This window comes from Scylla paramamosain, chromosome 24 (assembly GCF_035594125.1).
Source record: "Scylla paramamosain isolate STU-SP2022 chromosome 24, ASM3559412v1, whole genome shotgun sequence".
Taxonomy (NCBI): Eukaryota; Metazoa; Arthropoda; class Malacostraca; order Decapoda; family Portunidae; genus Scylla; species Scylla paramamosain.
The window spans coordinates 10,178,328-10,197,373 of NC_087174.1; the positions used below are offsets into that span (position 1 = coordinate 10,178,328).

The following is a 19,046-nucleotide window of genomic DNA, read 5'->3' on the forward strand; positions in this document are numbered from 1 at the left end:
TCATAGTGGGTTTCGTCTCTCACAAGTTGTATCGTCTGTTGAGAGAGAGAGAGACAAAAGAGAGAGTGAGTGAGAGTTAGTGAGAGTGGCTGAGTGACTGGCATGTTTGGAGGGTGGAAATTTAAGTGGGAAAGGAGAGGATGATTGATAAAGTGAGGGAGAGGGAGTGAATCATGAGGGTGAGTGAGTGTAAGGGAATAGATGAGATGAGTGAGGGGAGAGAGAGAGAGACACTGAAAGGGAGAGAATTAGGTATGAGTGAGTGAGTGAGAAAATAAGCCCAAAGGAAAAGACTGAAATTCAAATGAGAGAGTAAGGATATTAATGATTCAAAATACGACTGAACCTTGAATGAGCAAATGTGTGAGTGAGTAAATTGATAAAATAATGGGTTTAAATAAAGAAGTGAGTGAGTGAGTGAGTGGGGAGGCAGGCTGTGGAGGAGGAATGAATTTGGCAGATCATGACACAGATGAAGGATTGAAGAGAAAGGGAGGGCAACAAAGGGGAAATGAGGGAAGGGGGAGAGGGAGGGAGAGGGGAAATGAAGGGAGGAGGGAGTGAGGAAGGGGAACCTGAAAGTGGAGCATACCCTGAGTCACCTGCCATTCGTGTGTGTGTGTGTGTGTGTGTGTGTGTGTGTTTTTTTTTTTTTTTTTTTTTTTTTTTTTTATGTAGGAAGGATACTGGCCAAGGGCAACAAAAATCTAATAAAAAAAATGCCCACTGAAATGCCAGTCCCTAAAAGGGTCAAAGCAGTGGTCAAAAATTGGTGGATAAGTGTCTTGAAACCTCCCTCTTGAAGGAATTCAAGTCATAGGAAGGTGGAAATACAGAAGCAGGCAAGGAGTTCCAGAGTTTACCAGAGAAAGGGATGAATGATTGAGAATACTGGTTAACTCTTGCGTTAGAGAGGTGGACAGAATAGGAGTGAGAGAAAGAAGAAAGTCTTGTGCAGCGAGGCCGCGGAAGGAGGGGAGGCATGCAGTTACCAAGATCAGAAGAGCAGTTAGCATGAAAATAGCGGTAGAAGACAGCTAGAGATGCAACATTGCGGCGGTGAGAGAGAGGCTGAAGACAGTCAGTTAGAGGAGAGGAGTTGATGAGACGAAAAGCTTTTGATTCCACCCTGTCTAGAACAGCAGTATGAGTGGAACCCCCCCAGACATGTGAAGCATACTCCATACATGGACGGATAAGGCCCTTGTACAGAGTTAGCAGCTGCGGGGGTGAGAAAAACTGGCGGAGACGTCTCAGAACACCTAACTTCATGGAAGCTGTTTTAGCTAGAGATGAGATGTGAAGTTTCCAGTTCAGATTATAAGTAAAGGACAGACCGAGGATGTTCAGTGTAGAAGAGGGGGATAGTTGAGTGTCATTGAAGAAGAGGGGATAGTTGTCTGGAAGATTGTGTCGAGTTGATAGATGGAGGAATTGAGTTTTTGAGGCATTGAACAATACCAAGTTTGCTCTGCCCCAATCAGAAATTTTAGAAAGATCAGAAGTCAGGCGTTCTGTGGCTTCCCTGCGTGATATGTTTACCTCCTGAAGGGTTGGACGTCTATGAAAAGACGTGGAAAAGTGCAGGGTGGTATCATCAGCATAGGAGTGGATAGGACAAGAAGTTTGTTTTAGAAGATCATTAATGAATAATAAGAAGAGAGTGGGTGACAGGACAGAACCCTGAGGAACACCACTGTTAATAGATTTAGGAGAAGAACAGTGACCGTCTACCACAGCAGCAATAGAACGGTCAGAAAGGAAACTTGAGATGAAGTTACAGAGAGAAGGATAGAAACCGTAGGAGGGTAGTTTGGAAATCAAAGCTTTGTGCCAGACTCTATCAAAGGCTTTTGATATGTCCAAGGCAACAGCAAAAGTTTCACCAAAGTCTCTAAAAGAGGATGACCAAGACTCAGTAAGGAAAGCCAGAAGATCACCAGTCGAGCGGCCTTGACGGAACCCATACTGGCGATCAGATAGAAGGTTGTGAAGTGATAGATGTTTAAGAATCTTCCTGTTGAGGATAGATTCAAAAACTTTAGATAAGCAGGAAATTAAAGCAATAGGACGGTAGTTTGAGGGATTAGAGCGGTCACCCTTTTTAGGAACAGGTTGAATGTAGGCAAACTTCCAGCAAGAAGGAAAGGTAGATGTTGACAGACAGAGCTGAAAGAGTTTGACTAGGCAAGGTGCAAGCACGGAGGCACAGTTTCGGAGAACAATAGGAGGGACCCCATCAGGTCCATAAGCCTTCTGAGGGTTTAGGCCAGCGAGGGCATGGAAAACATCATTACGAAGAATTTTAATACGAGGCATGAAGTAGTCAGAGGGTGGAGGAGAGGGAGGAACAAGCCCAGAATCGTCCAAGGTAGAGTTTTTAGCAAAGGTTTGAGCAAAGAGTTCAGCTTTAGAAATAGATGTGATAGCAGTGGTGCCATCTGGTTGAAGTAGAGGAGGGAAAGAAGAAGAAGCAAAGTTATTGGAGATATTTTTGGCTAGATGCCAGAAATCACGAGGGGAGTTAGATCTTGAAAGGTTTTGACATTTTCTGTTAATGAAGGAGTTTTTGGCTAGTTGGAGAACAGACTTGGCATGGTTCCGGGCAGAAATATAAAGTGCATGAGATTCTGGTGAAGGAAGGCTTAAGTACCTTTTGTGGGCCACCTCTCTATCATGTATAGCACGAGAACAAGCTGTGTTAAACCAAGGTTTAGAAGGTTTAGGACGAGAAAAAGAGTGAGGAATGTACGCCTCCATGCCAGACACTATCACCTCTGTTATGCGCTCAGCACACAAAGACGGGTCTCTGACACGGAAGCAGTAGTCATTCCAAGGAAAATCAGCAAAATACCGCCTCAGGTCCCCCCAACTAGCAGAGGCAAAACGCCAGAGGCACCTTCGCTTAGGGGGATCCTGAGGAGGGATTGGAGTGATAGGACAAGATAAAGATATGAGATTGTGATCGGAGGAGCCCAACGGAGAAGAAAGGGTGACAGCATAAGCAGAAGGATTAGAGGTCAGGAAAAGGTCAAGAATGTTGGGCGTATCTCCAAGACGGTCAGGAATACGAGTAGGGTGTTGCACCAATTGCTCTAGGTCATGGAGGATAGCAAAGTTGTAGGCTAGTTCACCAGGATGGTCAGTGAAGGGAGAGGAAAGCCAAAGCTGGTGGTGAACATTGAAGTCTCCAAGAATGGAGATCTCTGCAAAAGGGAAGAGGGTCAGAATGTGCTCCACTTTGGAAGTTAAGTAGTCAAAGAATTTCTTATAGTCAGAGGAGTTAGGAGAGAGGTATACAGCACAGATAAATTTAGTATGAGAATGACTCTGTAGTCGTAGCCAGATGGTGGAAAACTCGGAAGATTCAAGAGCGTGGGCACGAGAGCAGGTTAAGTCATTGCGCACATAAACGCAGCATCCAGCTTTGGATCGAAAATGAGGATAGAGAAAGTAGGAGGGAACAGAAAAGGGGCTACTGTCAGTTGCCTCAGACACCTGAGTTTCAGTGAGGAAAAGAAGATGAGGTTTAGAAGAGGAGAGGTGGTGTTCTACAGATTGAAAATTAGATCTTAGACCGCGAATGTTGCAGAAGTTAATGAAGAAAAAGTAGAGGGGGGTGTCAAGACACTTAGGGTCGTCGACGGAAAGGCAGTCCGACCTGGGGACATTTATGGTCCCCTCCCCAGATGGGGACTCCGAGGCTGGTGTAGGAGTCGCCATTATTTTAAAATTTTTGGAGTGAAGGGTGTGTGTGTTATTAGGTGCTTGTAGTTTTGTGTGGAGGAAGAGAGTTGTCTTTAGAGGGCAGGCTGTGACTACCCCCTTGTGTTGTGAGACACAAAGGGAAACGTTCAGTGAGGTCACAGCTGGGTTTAATGATAAGTTCACAGCACCCCCTGAACAGTGCTTTAGACCTCACTGGGAGTAATTATCGTTTCGGCAGGTGTCTACTGCCTCCTCCTCAGGAGGACGTTTTTTTCCCAACCCTTTCTCTTGTTCGCTCTATTTCTGTTGACATGTTTGCTCGCAGTGTTGCTTTGAAAATAGAGAAAAAAAAAAAAGGAGGAGAGAGACACAGGAAGAAAAAAAAAGGGTTTGGAAGAAGATACAGAACCGAAGTGGCGGCTGAGGAGGAGGAGGAGGAGTAGGAGGAGGAGAAGGAGGAGGAGGAGGAGGAGGAGGAGGAGGGAGAAATAAACAAGGAAATAAACATGAAATTTGAAGTGTTTGTTTCAGGTGTAAACTCATTCTCTCTCTCTCTCTCTCTCTCTCTCTCTCTCTCTCTCTCTCTCTCTCTCTCTCTCTCTCTCTCTCTCTCTCTCTCTCTCTCTCTCTCTGCAATGGGTGATAATGTGCCTGGTATATGAAGCCCATTAATAACGCCTTAATTCCTACGTCTTAAGAGGTGCTTGACGCTGAACCGAAGAAGGGGAGGCTGAAGGGGAGACGCTACTGAAGGGGGCGATACTGAGGGGAGGTTATGTCTCTCTCTCTCTCTCTCTCTCTCTCTCTCTCTCTCTCTCTCTCTCTCTCGTTCATACATCTATTCTGTCTTAAATTGATGACGTTCTTCCTTCTCCCTTCCTTCCTCCTCTCCCTACCTCCCCCTCCTCCTCTCCCTTCCATCAGGTTATAATCTCGCCTCTCCCTCCCTTCCTCTGTTCCTCCGCCGCAGCTGTTGCCATTAACACGATTCTCTGTCAGCAAATAACGCTATGTTCCACTGACGGATGGCACTTTCTTCCCTCTACACTCTCCTTTTCACTCTCCCTTCCTCCTCCTCTTCTCCTCCTCCTCTCTTGTGTTTCGATTCCCCACTTATTGTTCTTCCATCCCCCTCACTAATTCTCTCTCTCTCTCTCTCTCTCTCTCTCTCTCTCTCTCTCTCTCTCTCTCTCTCTCTCTCTCTCTCCTCCATTTTCATAATTATGCTTATTGTATTTTTCTGTTTTATCGTTTCGTCTATTATCATGTTTTATTTATTTCTTTAGTCTTTGTTATGATGTTGTTTCCTTCCTCTTTCCTTTTATTTCTTTTATTTTTCCCTTTCTTCCTTGCATCCTATTCACACTTTGTTTCCTTGTTTTTTTTTTGTTAATTTTTATGTTTGTTTATCATGTTATCTTGTTTACCTTAATTTCATTTCATTTTTTCCCTTACTTTTCCCTGTCGTCACTTTCCCCCCTGTTTCCCCTCATCCATTTTTCCTCTTACCATACCATTTATTCTCCTCAATTTCTTTCTCGTTGCCTTATTTTTCCCCTACCCACTCAATTTCCCCTCTGTTGTCCCCCTTCCTAATTTACCCTCAAGAGTCCTGCCCTGCCCTCCCTTCCCCCTCCTTTCCTCACCCTTCCCCTCCTTCCCTCTCTATTCTCCCTCTGAAAATGGAAGTTTTTTTTTCTCTTTCGATGTAATTTTCTCACTTGTATTTCTCTCTCTCTCTCTCTCTCTCTCTCTCTCTCCTCTCTCTCTCTCTCTCTCTCTCTCTCTCTCTCTCTCTCTCTCTCTCTCTCTCTCTCTGTCTCTCATTCACACACACACACACACACACACACACACACACACACACACACACACACACACATCCCAGTAGTATTTCTTTTCCTTTTTCCCTTTCCTTATTTGGGTTAGTCAGGTGCCAAGTGGTGATCCTAAGTAAATATGAATGTTTTTCCAATAATAAAAAAAAGAAAAATACTTATCTCTTCGAATAGAATAAGGATAAAAAAAGAGAAAACTGTATATTTTTCAGCCAGAGTAATATTGGAAAAAAATAAATAAATCTTGATCTTTACTTTTTTCGCGAGATTTCCAAATTATTTTCAAGACTCGACCTTGTGAACTCCATTTACTTGACCTCTATTTATTATTCTAACACTCTGAAAGCTCCACACACTCAAGGTAATGAAAGAAAATCCTCTACTCTACAGAACGTGCGTGTACATTTTCTTTTAGTTATATTTTCCCTAGTTTTATGTATTAATGTTTTTGTCCTTATTTATTTTTCTTTGTTTTAGTCATTTTATTTTGTCTCCATTTATTGCATTTTTTTTTCCTAGCTGTGTTATTCATTAGCTTTATTGTTACTCCCCTGTTTTTTCTTTTTTCTTTATTTATTCTTTGTTTTACTTTTTACTATTTTTCTCATTTTTCCCTCTCACCTTTGTCTTGACCAGCACTAACATCCAGTGGTACGATCTTTGTAGGAGACAGTGAGTAAGGGAAGAGAGAAAATGAGTATACAAAAACATAAGGTGAACGACAGATTGAGTGCGTGAGTTGTGAAAGTGAGAAAGACGAGATGTAGGAGAAGATGAATACAGGGAACAATGAGGTGAAGGTGACGTGAGTAAAGGAGAAAAGAAGAGAAAGTGAATAAGATGAAAGTGAATATAGAAGACAATGAGGTGAATATGAGGCGAAATAAAGGAGAAGTGAGAGTGAAAGGCAGGACGTAACGAGAAATAATGACAAAGTGAATAAAATGAAAATGAATACAGAAGACAATGAGGTGAATATGAGGCTGAGGCGCGTGAAGGGAGGGGGGGGATGGAAGGCAGATGTAATGGGAAGTAATGTGTGAGCGAAGTCATGTGGAAGTGAAGGCTCTGTGTCGCAATCAAGGGTTGGCCACGGTAGAGGGTCGCTGGTTCACGTACTTTTTCGCACATTTCATTTTGGTGAGTGCGCTTTTCAATCACCGAGCCGTGTACTCATGGGACGCTTTTGTCATTCTCCCTTTTTACCATTTTTTTTTCCCCAATGTAATTATTCCTCTCTCTCTCTCTCTCTCTCTCTCTCTTTCTCTCTCTCTCTCTCTCTCTCTGCTCTTTATTTACGATTATTTGTTTTCATTATGATGCTTATCTATTCTCTCTTTTTTTTTTTTAAATAGTTTTCATCTATTTTCACGTTTCATTTACACTCTCTCTCTCTCTCTCTCTCTCTCTCTCTCTCTCTCTCTCTCTCTCTCTCTCTCTCTCTCTCTCTCTCTCTCTCTCTCTCTCTCTCTCCCCTACCCTACCCTACCCTACCCTACCCTACCCTACCCTACCCTACCCTACCCTCCCTCTAACACCCCTCCCTCTAACACCCCTCCATCCAACATCCCTCCCCTACCTCCCCTCCCCCTTTAACACCATCCCCCCATGTACTCACCACGTAGGAGTGTGTGATTTGCTCCCGGAGAAGGCGCTCCTCGGACAGGGAGTAGCGCGCATCGTGGGTCACAGCGTCCACGGGGCCCTTCTCCACCTGGTGCTTGATGGCCTTGAACAGCAGGAACAGGGACGGCCCAGCGTTGTTCCTGAAGGGGAGAGAAGAAAGTGGTGGTGGTGGTGGTGGTGGTGGTGGAGGAGGGGGGACAGATTTGGCTAAGTTGGTGTTCGTTTTTTGTTTTGCTTCTTTTCTCTGTCTCCGTTTTCTTTTTTTGGTTTGTGTGTGTGTGTTTGTTAGTTTGGTCTGGTTTTGTGTCTGGGTGTTTTTCGGGTTTGTTTTTTATCTTCTCTTTTTTTTCTTGGTTTATTTTTTTATATTGTGTTTTTTCGTGTTTTTAGTGTTTTTAGTGTTTTCTGTTGTTTTGGTACAATTATTATGTCAACCAGCTTCTGTTGTTCGGCAAAACTAGTGATTGTGGTTAGTTCTCTCTCTCTCTCTCTCTCTCTCTCTGACGCACCTTCAGGTAGTTATACATGCACAGCGCCATCCAGTTAGTGAGCATCTTCTCCACGACGCTCTCGGTGCGGCGGAGCATGAGCTGGGGGTGCTTGGTTGCCACGCTCTTCTCCACCAGGCGGAGCAGCAACAGGCGCAGCACCTCCGTCAGGTACTCCATTTTCCCCGCCATGGCCACTACCAGCAGCGACGCCACGTTCACCTCTGGTGGAGGAGGTGGAGGGTGGTGAATTGGATTGGAGTGGAGGAGGTGGATGGTGGATTTGAGTGGATTCTATCTATTCTATTGGTGAAAGTGGTGGTTATGGAGGAAGGTGGGTGGTGGAGTGGAGGAGTGGAGGAGGTGGGTGGTGGATTGGAGTGTGAATGAGGGAGAAGGATGTGGAGTGAGATGGATGGTGGAGTTGAGTGGAGTGGAATGTGGATGAGGGAGGACGTGCAAGATTGAACTGTAGATTAGGGAGAAGGATCTGGAGTGAGGTGGATGGTGCAGTGGATTATAGTAAATTGTGGATGTTGGGGGAAGATTTTGAGTGAGGTGGGTGGTGGATTAAATAAAGTGTGGATCTGGATGAGGGAGAAAGAAGTGGAGTGGAGTGAAAGGTCAGGAGTGAGAAGAGGTGGATGGAGTCAAGAGGAATACGGAAAAAAGAGAAAGGATGGTTAAGAAAAGTGATGGAGGTGGAAGGTGAGAGAGAGAAGTGGAGTGAGGTGGCAGAAAGAAAGTGGATAAAGAAAGAGAGAGAATAAGAGAATAAGAGCAAAACGAAGAAAAAAAAAGAGAAATGGATGATATAAAGAAGTATAAAAGATGATAAAGAAACAGAATAAGGAATCCGAAACATGCAAGAGAGAGAGAGAGAGAGAGAGAGAGAGAGAGAGAGAGAGAGGGGGGGAGGAGGGGGAGGTGGGCATGTGAGCAGGTGAAGGGTGTGAGTGAGGGAGAGATGATGGATGGGAGGATAAGGAGTAGATTAGTGAGGGAGTGAATTTGTGGGGCGGGAGAGGAGAGGTTAGATGAATGAGGAGATGAGCGATGAGAGAAGGGGAGGAAAGCAGGATGAGTGAAGGGATAAAAGAGTGAATTAAGGAGCAGGAGAGAAATTGAGGGGATGCAGCAGGAAGGAGAAGAGAGGAGAGGAGGAAACGAAGAAGAAAACAAGGATAAATAAACAAGGTATGGACTGGGAAAAAAAATGAAAAGAGGAAGAAAAAGCAGGAAAAAAACAGGAATAAGTAAAAATGAAGGGAGGTAGGGAGAGAAATTGAGAAGATGAAGGGAGAAAAAGAAGAAAGGAGGAAACGAAGATGAAAAACAAGGATAAATAAAGAAGGTGTGGACAGGGAGAGTAATTGAGGTGATGTGGAAGAAGAAGAAGTGAAGAGAGGAAAAACTGAAGAAGAAAAAATAAGAATAAATAAGAATAAAGGGAGACAGGGAGAGAAATTGAGGGGATGTGGAAGAAGAAGAAATGAAGAAAGGAGGAACTGAAGGAGAAAAACAAAAATAACTAAGAAAGGAGGGAAAGTAAGAAGCAAGATAAAAACTGAGGAGATAGGGGAGGAGAAGAAAGGAAGAGAGAAGAAGAAGAGAGAAGAAAAAAACGAAAATAAGTAACAACAAGAGCAATCAATGATAAATAAATACTGATAAATGACATTATTAGAGAGAGAGAAATAGAAGAAAGTAAACAGTGAAAGCAAGAATAAGTAATAAAGAAAGGAAGGAAACAAGAATAGATGAAAATGTGGTAATAAATGGCATTATGGAAAGTGAAAATATAGTAAAAAAAAAAAGTAAGTAGATAGAAGAAAACGAAGGAAAGACAGGAATATAAATAAGGAAGGAAGAAATGAAACAAAAAATGTAGGAATAAAGGACAACATTGGAGAGTGAAAATGAGTTACTAAATTGGAGAATGAATCAGGGAAGAGGCACAAAGGCATGAAAAGGGAGATGAAAGAAAGCAATAAGGAGATGAGAATGAGGGAAAAAAGTATTCAATAATTCTGTCATTTGGATTTGTGAGTTTATATTTAGGAATGATAAACGAGATAACTCCTCTCTCTCTCTCTCTCTCTCTCTCTCTCTCTCTCTCTCTCTCTCTCTCTCTCTCTCTCTCTCTCTCTCTCATTAAATCAAGTATCCTTCCCTAACATTTCTGATATGAAAGCAAACTCGATCCTTACTCTCCTTTCCTCCCTTTATTCTCCCTTATGATCCCTTTATGCTCCCTCATGCTCCCTTTATGCTCCCTTTATGCTCCTATACTCCATTTATGCTCCCTTTCCCATAAGGCAACACAGCATCACTACCACTTCTACACGGTCCGCCTTCTCGTTAATTCAGCACACACACACACACACACACACACACACACACACACACACACACACACACACACACACACACACACACACACACACACACACACATACACACACACATACAAAAAACCCTACCCTCTCTTTACCTCTAATTAAACCCAGCACGGCACACCTATACATCCATAACTTACCTGATATTAAACCAGAACTCTCTCAACCCTTCCCCCCACCCACCCAGTGCTGTGGGGACGAGGGACATAAACAGGAGGAGGAAGGGGAACCGTACACTTGCATTCGTTAGGGCCGTAGAGTTAGAAGGGGATCCGATAGAAGTATTTAAGTGGTATAAGGGATGCAACAAGGGTGAAGTGAGTAAGATTCTTATGGTTAGTCATCCAAATAGGGCTGAAAGTAATGGGTTTAGGGTTAATATAGATAGGAAACAAAGAGATAGGAGAAAATTACAGATAGAGTGATAGATTTGGTAAAGTTAAACAAAAGGTAGAAAGGAGGTTGTCTCTCAAATACAGTGGGTGGAATAGACTCCGTAATCACGCTGGTAATGGTGAATCAACAGGGAGCTTTGAAAGATTGGATGAATTTATGGATAGGGACGGTAGATGAGTGTAGGTGTGTATGTCTTATGTTGATCTAATGGATTCTTGCAAGTTCCCTTATAATGTTATGCCCTTATTCTTTAATACTAAATCATTTTATAGATTGGAATGGCAGGGATTGGTGCCTCAGTGGACCTTTTCTTATATAAATTTGGTTTCCCTTGGCCAATACTCCCCTTGCATGAAAAAAAAAAAAAAAGGTATATTTGGCGTAGGTCTAATCGGTTCTTGCAGGTTTCTTTTTCTTAATGTCTTATGTCCTTTACGTTTATGTCTTTATAGATAGGAATGATAGGTGGAAATAGGGAGCTGTTTCATACAAAGACTGCCACGTGTAAACTACTTGCGTGCTTATTGCAAATCCATTTATATTTTCATGCTCCTATATTCTTCAAGATCACACATTATTAAAGATTAGGATGATGGCTGGGTAGAGCTGTGAGTCTCATACAGGAACTGCCACGTGTAGGCCTACTGAAATATTTGTTGCAGGCTCTCTTAACTCTGGCTGCTATTTGGCTCACTTACTCATAATTGCAAACCACTAGAATTTTTTTTTTATTCTATAGCCATCTCTAAACATTATATGAGGAAAACACAGGAAAGTTATTCTGTTTTCTTTATCTTTCCTGCACGTGTTTGGAAAGGTCTTGTATTGTGCTTCTAACGTTGAGTATTGCTGGATATCTCAATGAAAAGGTTAAGCTCTCGTTATGTTCTCCCCTCAGTACTCACTTGTCTCTGATGTTGAAGGTCTTCTGCGCCTCCAGGGTCTCTATAAGTGCCAGCAGGAAGTAGCGGTTGGCGATGAGCTGTTCGAACTGCACCGTGGCACTCTCCATGGCTGGCCGACACCCGTTGGTTCGCATCTGAGGGAGGAGAAGGGCGCTGGTGAGAGTTTGGTACCGTAAAGAGGGAGGGAATGTGACGCTGAGAGACCATGAATAAGAGGAATGTGACTGAGCAACGTGGGTAAGGGAAGGTGGGACTGAATGAACGTAAGGAAGGAGGTATAAGGATAGGAGAACGTATAACTGGAGTGTGAGTAAAAGGTAAGGATGGATGAACGAGGATGAGAATGTAATAATGGGAAGGAGAGGATGGATGAACGTAAGGGGGAAGGGAGAGATGATGTCGCGTGAGTAAGGGGAGATAAGAATGGGTGAACGTAAGAGGAGGGGCGTGAGGATGGGACAGGATGAATAAGAGGAATGTAAGAACAGGACAACTTAACGAAAAGGTAGAATGGAATATGAAGGGGGATGTGTGTGAGAGGGATTAAATAGAGACGGGCAGGGAATTGTGGGTTGAAGGGATGAAAAGATAAAAAGTTGGAGTTGAAGAGGTGACAAAATGAGAAAAAAAAAAGACTGAGAAGATAAAGGGTTGATGAGTTGAAGAGGTGACGGGATGAAGAAATGACAGGATAAATATATGACAAAACAAAAAGATGACAGGATGAAGTGATATGAAGAGACGACAAAACAAACAGATAACAGATGAAGAAGTGACACGACGAAGGGAGGACAGACTGAAGGAGCAACAGCCACGGACTCTCACCTTGGGGTCGTGCAGGATGGGATGATCTGCCACGCCGGGGAAAAACACCTTCATCACGTAGGTGCGGTGGTCCAGGGTGGGGATTCCCGAGGCCTCCAGGTCCGCCGTCAGGTCCGTCATGTCCGTCTGTAGCTCCGCGAAGGCTGGAAGGGAGAGGCGGTTAGCGTGAGTGGAGAGGGAGAGGGGAAAAACGTAGTATGAAAGTTTGAGATGTAGAGGGAAGAAGTGAGAGAGGAGAGCGGAGAGAAAGCGAGTGTGAGGGTAAAGGAGGAAAAATAGTGTAGGGGAATAAAGAAGAGAATAAATGAGAAGAACATATACCATAGAGAGAGAGGAGCAAATGAAGATTAAAGAAGTAAGATAAGTAGAGGAAGAAAGGAGAAAAAAAAAAAAATAGGATCATATGAAACCAGAGAGAGCTGGAGGAAAGCATGAAAGCAGATAAAGAGCAGTACTGGAGAAGAAACCTAACTTAACATAACCTAACATAACCTAACCTAACCCAACCCAAACCAAACCAAACCAAACCAAACCTAACTTAACCTACTTACATATAGACGAAAATAAATAAACACCTTAACAAATCAAATAAAACACAAACCCTTCGGCATTTCGTGAGGTACAAACACATACACACCAATTGAACTCTAACTCAGACGCGGCAGGTTGTCGTCCAAATCATTAACCAGTGAGCCAGGGCCGGGAATGAGAGAGAGAGAGAGAGAGGGTAAACTGGAGGAGGAATGAAGGGAAAGGCAGCAGAGGTCAAGTGAGGGCTCTGAGTGCACTTAGGAGGAATGAAGGAAAGGAGGGAGAGGCGGGCGATAAGGTATGCATGAAGGTAGAGGGGCGAAGGAAGTGAAATAGGGGAAGGAGAGGGAAAGGAGGAAAGGGAAGCACAAGCAGATGAAAGGGTTATGAGGAGGCGCCACCAGGGAAGGAGGGAGGAAGCGAGTCAACACTGCAGGAGGAGGAGGAGGAGGAGAGAGGAAAGTACGCAAGATTCATTACACGAAGGGAGGAGATAGAGCAAAGGGTAAATACGAGGAAGGAAGGAAGGAGGGAGAGGCGCTAAGACACATGAAGGGAGGGCGCCGCGAGAGTTTGGGTAAATAAAACTTTTCCCTATCAAAGCTGGTGCCTTCTTGCTCCTCTTCTTCTCCCTCTCTCCCTCTCCCTCTCCCTCATCTTCCCTATTCTAAACCACATCTTCATTTACCTTAACCTTTTCCCTTACCTTAAATTTAATTGTTTGCCCTTTTCCTTATCTTTAAAGTTCATTTCTTCCCATTTTCACTTTTAGACTCCATTTCCTTCCTTTTCCCTGCCCTAAAACTCCATTTCCAACTCTTTCACCATAAGCTCCCTTTTCTCAGCCCTTAATTCCCTTCTCAGATTTCCTCTTCCCTTTACTTTTCCCCATTTCTGCATCACCATTACCTTAAACCCTATTTCTTCCCCTTTTCCAACCCTAAACCCCATTACCTTAGCCCTTAATCCCCCTTCCTTGCTTCCTCTTCCCTAACACTACCTTCCTCCCCTTACATTTCCCCATTACTGCATTACTATCACCTTAAACTCCATTTCTACGCCATTATCAACCCTAAACATCATTCCTGTCATCTCTTAATCCCCTTCCTCAGTTCCCCTCTTCCCCATGTTATCTTTAATCTCATTCCCTTATTCCTCGCCATTACCCTTCATTCCCCTATCACTTCCTATACTCTGCAAGTCTCGGTTGTAGAATTATTTTTATCCTATTTTCTCCTACTTCTCTTCTTCGTTCTCCATTCTCTTTTCTTCATATAACCCTGTCTTTTATTTCGTCGTCTTCTTTCTGTTTTATATATTCTTCTACTCCTCCTCCTCCTCTCCTACTTTCTAACTCTTCCTGGTCGTCTTCTTCCATATCTTTGTTATTTCAACTTCTTTAATTTCTCTTCATTAATTTTCGTCAGTTCAATCTTGTTTAATTTGGAATATTAGTTGTTATCTACCTGGTTATTGTGTTTGTGTGTGTCAGGTGGTTATTCTCTCTCTCTCTCTCTCTCTCTCTCTCTCTCTCTCTCTCTCTCTCTCTCTCTCTCTCTCTCTCTCTCTCTCTCTCTCTCTCTCTCTCTCATTAACCCTACGTTATTTTGCTGGGGTTTCCTAACATGAGTACTCTCCTTGTGTTACTATTATGTAAAATATAGTCATACTGCTGTTTAGGATACATCTACAATCCCTGTTGAACAGTTTGAATCGCTTGTACCTGGTTGACATTAATATAAAATAATACAATAAAATAAATTATAAAACTAAGGAAAAATTACCAAAACTTAAATGCAGATCACATTTATTTTGAAAATACCCACAGGGTACACTTGTTTGTATGACTTTTTAATATATAATGAATATTAACCAAAAAAATATTACATAATAGGCAAATCTCCCTTATAAAATACATAAAATCAAAGCTTGAACTAAAGATATAAGTATTTATTGAAAGGAAACCTATTATAAGTTTGTTACATAAACATAAGCTTGGTTTCTTCATCAGAAGTAAACACAAAAATCTTCATGAGTTGAAGTGAAAAAAAATAATGTGAGCTCATTACATAGCATTAAATTTGTTACATATATATATATATATATATATATATATATATATATATATATATATATATATATATATATATATATATATATATATATATATATATATATATATATATATATATATATATATATATATATATATATATATATATATATATATATATTTTTTTTTTTTTTATTAAAAGTACACAAAAAAATGTTTCCATGAATTAAAATAAAAAAAGCTCATTACATACCATTACATTCATTCTGATCCACCACTTACTGCTGCATTCTCGCAATCTATGCAATCTATGCAACTCACCCAGAACACCCCAGAAGGCCAAACAGACGTCCAACTCCCAGGAAAACTGAGCCACAACTGCGCCACACTACATGTGACACACTTGATCAAGTAAGTCGGAAGAGTACTGAGAGGAAGAGGAAAAAAAAAAAAAGTTGCCAACTAAGAATTACGAACACTTGAGCAAAACTGGGATGCCAAAACACCCCCAGGGGAGTAACGCAGGGAGTAACACGTCGCAACCTGCCTCGACGTATTTCCTCCCTCTTCCTCCTCCCCTTTCCCTCTCCTACCTCTCCATCCTCCTTCTCTCCCCCTCCTCCCCCCACCATCGTCTTCATTCTAATATAATAACTTTAAAAGCAGACCCACGCTCCTTTAACATAATCCCTCGCGCAAGGCATTTTCCCCTCACTTCGTACCTTCTCCCCTCACTTCGCAGCCACAACCAATGTTGCCAGCCACCCCTCACTGCCTCCTGCACCCTCCTTGCCTCTACCGCCTCCCCTCTCCTCTTTTCAGTCCTGTCCTTCCATTCCTCTATTCTTCTGCTTCTTACACCTCCTCTACCTGCCTCCTCCATTTCACTTCTCTCCTTTACCTCCTTCCTTCCTCCTCCGGCGTTCTTCACCTCCTTTCCTCTATTTTTCCTCTGTTCTTTTCTTCTGCTTCCTTCTCCTCTCCTGTCCTTCCCCTTTTCCATCCTTCTGCCTTATCCTTCACCTTCTCTTCTACTCTCTCTCTCTCTCTCCTTCCTCCTCCTCTTCTACTCTCTCTCCTTCGCCTCTTCCATTTTTATCATAGCTTCTCCACCTCCTTCATCTTCCCTCTTCTATCCACACATCTAGCCTCTTTCCTCTACTCCTTCCCCTCCCCCTCCCTCCTCGTCCTCCTCCACCTTCTCTTCTGCTGACGTTCCTCCTGCTTCAGAACTTAATAATTCGTCAGGAACTGGAAACTTTGCGGGAAATGCGATGAATAATTCCGTCCAATGATTGATAATGTAAACCAGGTCGCGGGACAATTACTGAGGGCTTCCAAATTAATGATATTGAAATTCTGAAAACCGGGGTTGTTAAGTGATGCCTCGCCCTTCCTCTGCCATTACCCCTCTGCAGTCCCTAATTTCTCTTTATTCCCTTGCTTCCTTTCACTCTTCCCTTATCCATCTCCTCTTGTTCTCTTATTCCCCTTACTTTTGATTCTCTCGCCCCCCATCCTCCCCTGACAATGTCCCTCTTCCCCCAAGACTGCTCTCTCTCGTCTGCCTTACCCCTGACTGACCACCCTTATTCTCCTAATCCCCCCGACCCTTAGACTACAAGTCCTATCCTCCTTACCACCCCTGACTGACTCCCTTACCTCCCCTGTACAATCCTTGGTCTTCTAACTCCCTCCCCTGACTTACCCTGACAGGTTCACCTTACTCCCCTCTCTCCCCCTGCCTCCCCCAGCATCACCCATCCCTCCCGGCCATCACCCCTTAATTCCCCTGAACCAAATGAGGACCTATAGGTACTCTCCCCTTGGTTCTGCCTCCTCACCCCTTCGCCCCTCCCTCCTCACCAGCCTGCCTCCCCCAGAGTCCGCTCGTCTCTGGTGTCGGAGGAAAATTATTGCTGAACGGAATTTTGCATTGAGGCGACGGAGTTATCGAGTTCTCATCTTCAAGGAGAATTTATATCGTGTCACGGTGGAAGGCTCAACGATCCCCCGCCCACGACCCACGACCCACGACCCACGACCCGCCCACGCTACATGTACCTCGCCGCACGCCCACATATACATACTACACGCATACATACACATATACTCGTCCATGCACACACACACGCACACAACTAAAGAATCAATTTTCCGTTCCAGCAAAGACTAGTTAAAATTCACATTCTACCGAGGAAGCGACGGCGGAGGAGGAGGAGGAGGAGGAGGAGGAGGAGCATTTTTATCTCCACAACTGAACCAGAGAGAGAGAGAGAGAGAGAGAGAGAGAGAGAGAGAGAGAGAGAGAGAGTTTAATGTGACCGCCGTACTGTCCTTTCCGCACCCCGAGGAGACGCTTAAGTGAACAGCGAGCACTTAATGATTGAAGATAAAAATAGACCAAGTTATTGCCTCTCCGAAGTGATGGCTTTGAAAATTGTGGCTGCCTTGTTTGTGTTTCCTCTCTCTCTCTCTCTCTCTCTCTTCTCTCTCTCTCTCTCTCTCTCTCTCTCTCTCTCTCCTTATTTCATTACTTTTTTTCCTTTCTTGCTGTTTAATTTTCTTTTTTTTCCATCCTCTCTTCTTCCTTTTCATTGTTTTCTTTCTTTTCCGCAGTATACTTTTTTTATACTCTCCCTCATCTTTGCTTTCCTTTTCATTACTTTTTTCTTTCCTTGTTGCAGTTTCCTCTTTTCTCTCCTTGCTTTTTTTCCCCTTATTTCATTTTTTATTCTTACTTTCTTGTAGTTTCCTCCTTTCTCTACCTCCTTCTCAATCCCTTCCTTTCAAGATGGTGTTAGATCATTTAGTGTTAGTGAGTGAGAGAGTGAGGGAGGGAGTGAATAAGTGTGTGTGTGTGTGTGTGTGTGTGTTGAGTTGCATGAGACTGGTGTCGCTTTGGTTCGGTGGGAAACAGACTTTTAATTATGATGCAAAGATTCGAAGAGCAAAGGAGAGAGAGAGAGAGAGAGAGAGAGAGAGAGAGAGAGAGAGAGAGAGAGAGAGAGAGAGAGAGAGAGAGAGAGAGAGAGAGAGAGAGAGAGAGAGAGAGAGAGAGAGAGAGAGAGAGAGAGAGAGAGAGAGAGAGAGAGAGAGAGAGATGAAAACAAACCACATGACAAGGAAAAAAATGGAAGAGGAAAATGTGTGTTGATACAATGTACTTACTCTTCCTCCTCCTCCTCCTCCTCCACAACCAACACTACCACCACCACTACGACTACGAGGTGTGTCATTAAAGTTCCAGGACTGGTGTCCTAAAAGATGAATTTCAAACCCAAGCCACAAACCACCATATTTCCCCTTCAAAGTAATCCTTCTGGAGTATACAACTGCGCTCCCAACCCTCTACAGTCACTAATCTTTTTCTTACGTGCTTTTAAAATCATGTCCTCTGTTGCAGGTCGTTTAACAATGAGCGCTGAACAGCGAACAAACTTGAAGTTTTTGGTGCAGTTGGGGAAAACGCCGTCAGAAGCACTGGGTATGCTGCAAAAAGTGTACGGGGATGAGACAATGTCACGCTCACGTGTTTTTGAGTGGTGCAAGAGGTTCAAAGAGGGCCGGGAGGACGTGGAAGATGACCCCAGGAGTGGAAGACCCTCAACGAGCAGGAATGAGGCCAATGTTGAGCGTGTCAAGCAGATGGTGCGTGACGATCGTCGGTTGACTGTTCGAAAGATCGCAGATGAGCTTGGCATGAACCACAACAGCGTGTGGAAGATTATCACTGAAGATCTGGGCATGCGGAAAGTCTGTGCGAAGATGGTGCCGAGACTCCTGAACGATGACCAGAAGGGACGACGCATGCAGGTGTGTCAGGACATCCTCGAGCGTCTGGAAACTGAACCAGACTTGCTCAGGAGAGTCATCACCGGCGATGAGTCCTGGGTATTTGAGTACGACCCGGAGACCAAACGCCAGAGCCTTCAATGGAAGAGTCCGGCGTCGCCACGGCCGAAGAAAGCAAGGCAGTCCAGGTCCAGCTTCAAGGTCATGTTGATCGCTTTCTTCGATGTGAGGGGCATCGTCCACTGCGAGTTCTTGCCACAGGGCCAGACAGTCAACCAACATGTGTACAAAGAAGTACTGCGGCGTCTGCTTCGTGCAGTGCGCGAGAAGAGGCGGGAGTTGTGGCAGGGCAACTCGTGGCTGCTTCACCACGACAATGCGCCTGCTCACAATGCCCTGAGCATCAGAGAGTTCTTGGCCAAGAAGAACATCGCCGTGCTGGAGCAACCGCCCTACTCACCTGACCTCGCTCCGTGCGACTT

General features: G+C 43.8%; 1 protein-coding gene and 1 long non-coding RNA gene across 2 annotated transcripts in view; one reads left to right on the top strand and one right to left on the bottom strand.

The window, feature by feature from the left end:
* LOC135112729 (uncharacterized) overlaps positions 1-19,046 on the top strand; it is a 161,506-nt gene that overhangs the window by 20,975 nt on the left and 121,485 nt on the right. The window lies entirely within an intron of this gene.
* LOC135112728 (plexin-B-like) overlaps positions 1-19,046 on the bottom strand; it is a 112,386-nt gene that overhangs the window by 13,889 nt on the left and 79,451 nt on the right. The window contains 5 exon segments of the mRNA XM_064027485.1: positions 1-35; positions 7,165-7,310; positions 7,681-7,882; positions 11,357-11,494; positions 12,186-12,328. The exon segment at positions 1-35 is cut by the window's left edge and continues 25 nt beyond it. Coding sequence (XP_063883555.1) covers positions 1-35; positions 7,165-7,310; positions 7,681-7,882; positions 11,357-11,494; positions 12,186-12,328 — 664 coding nt within the window.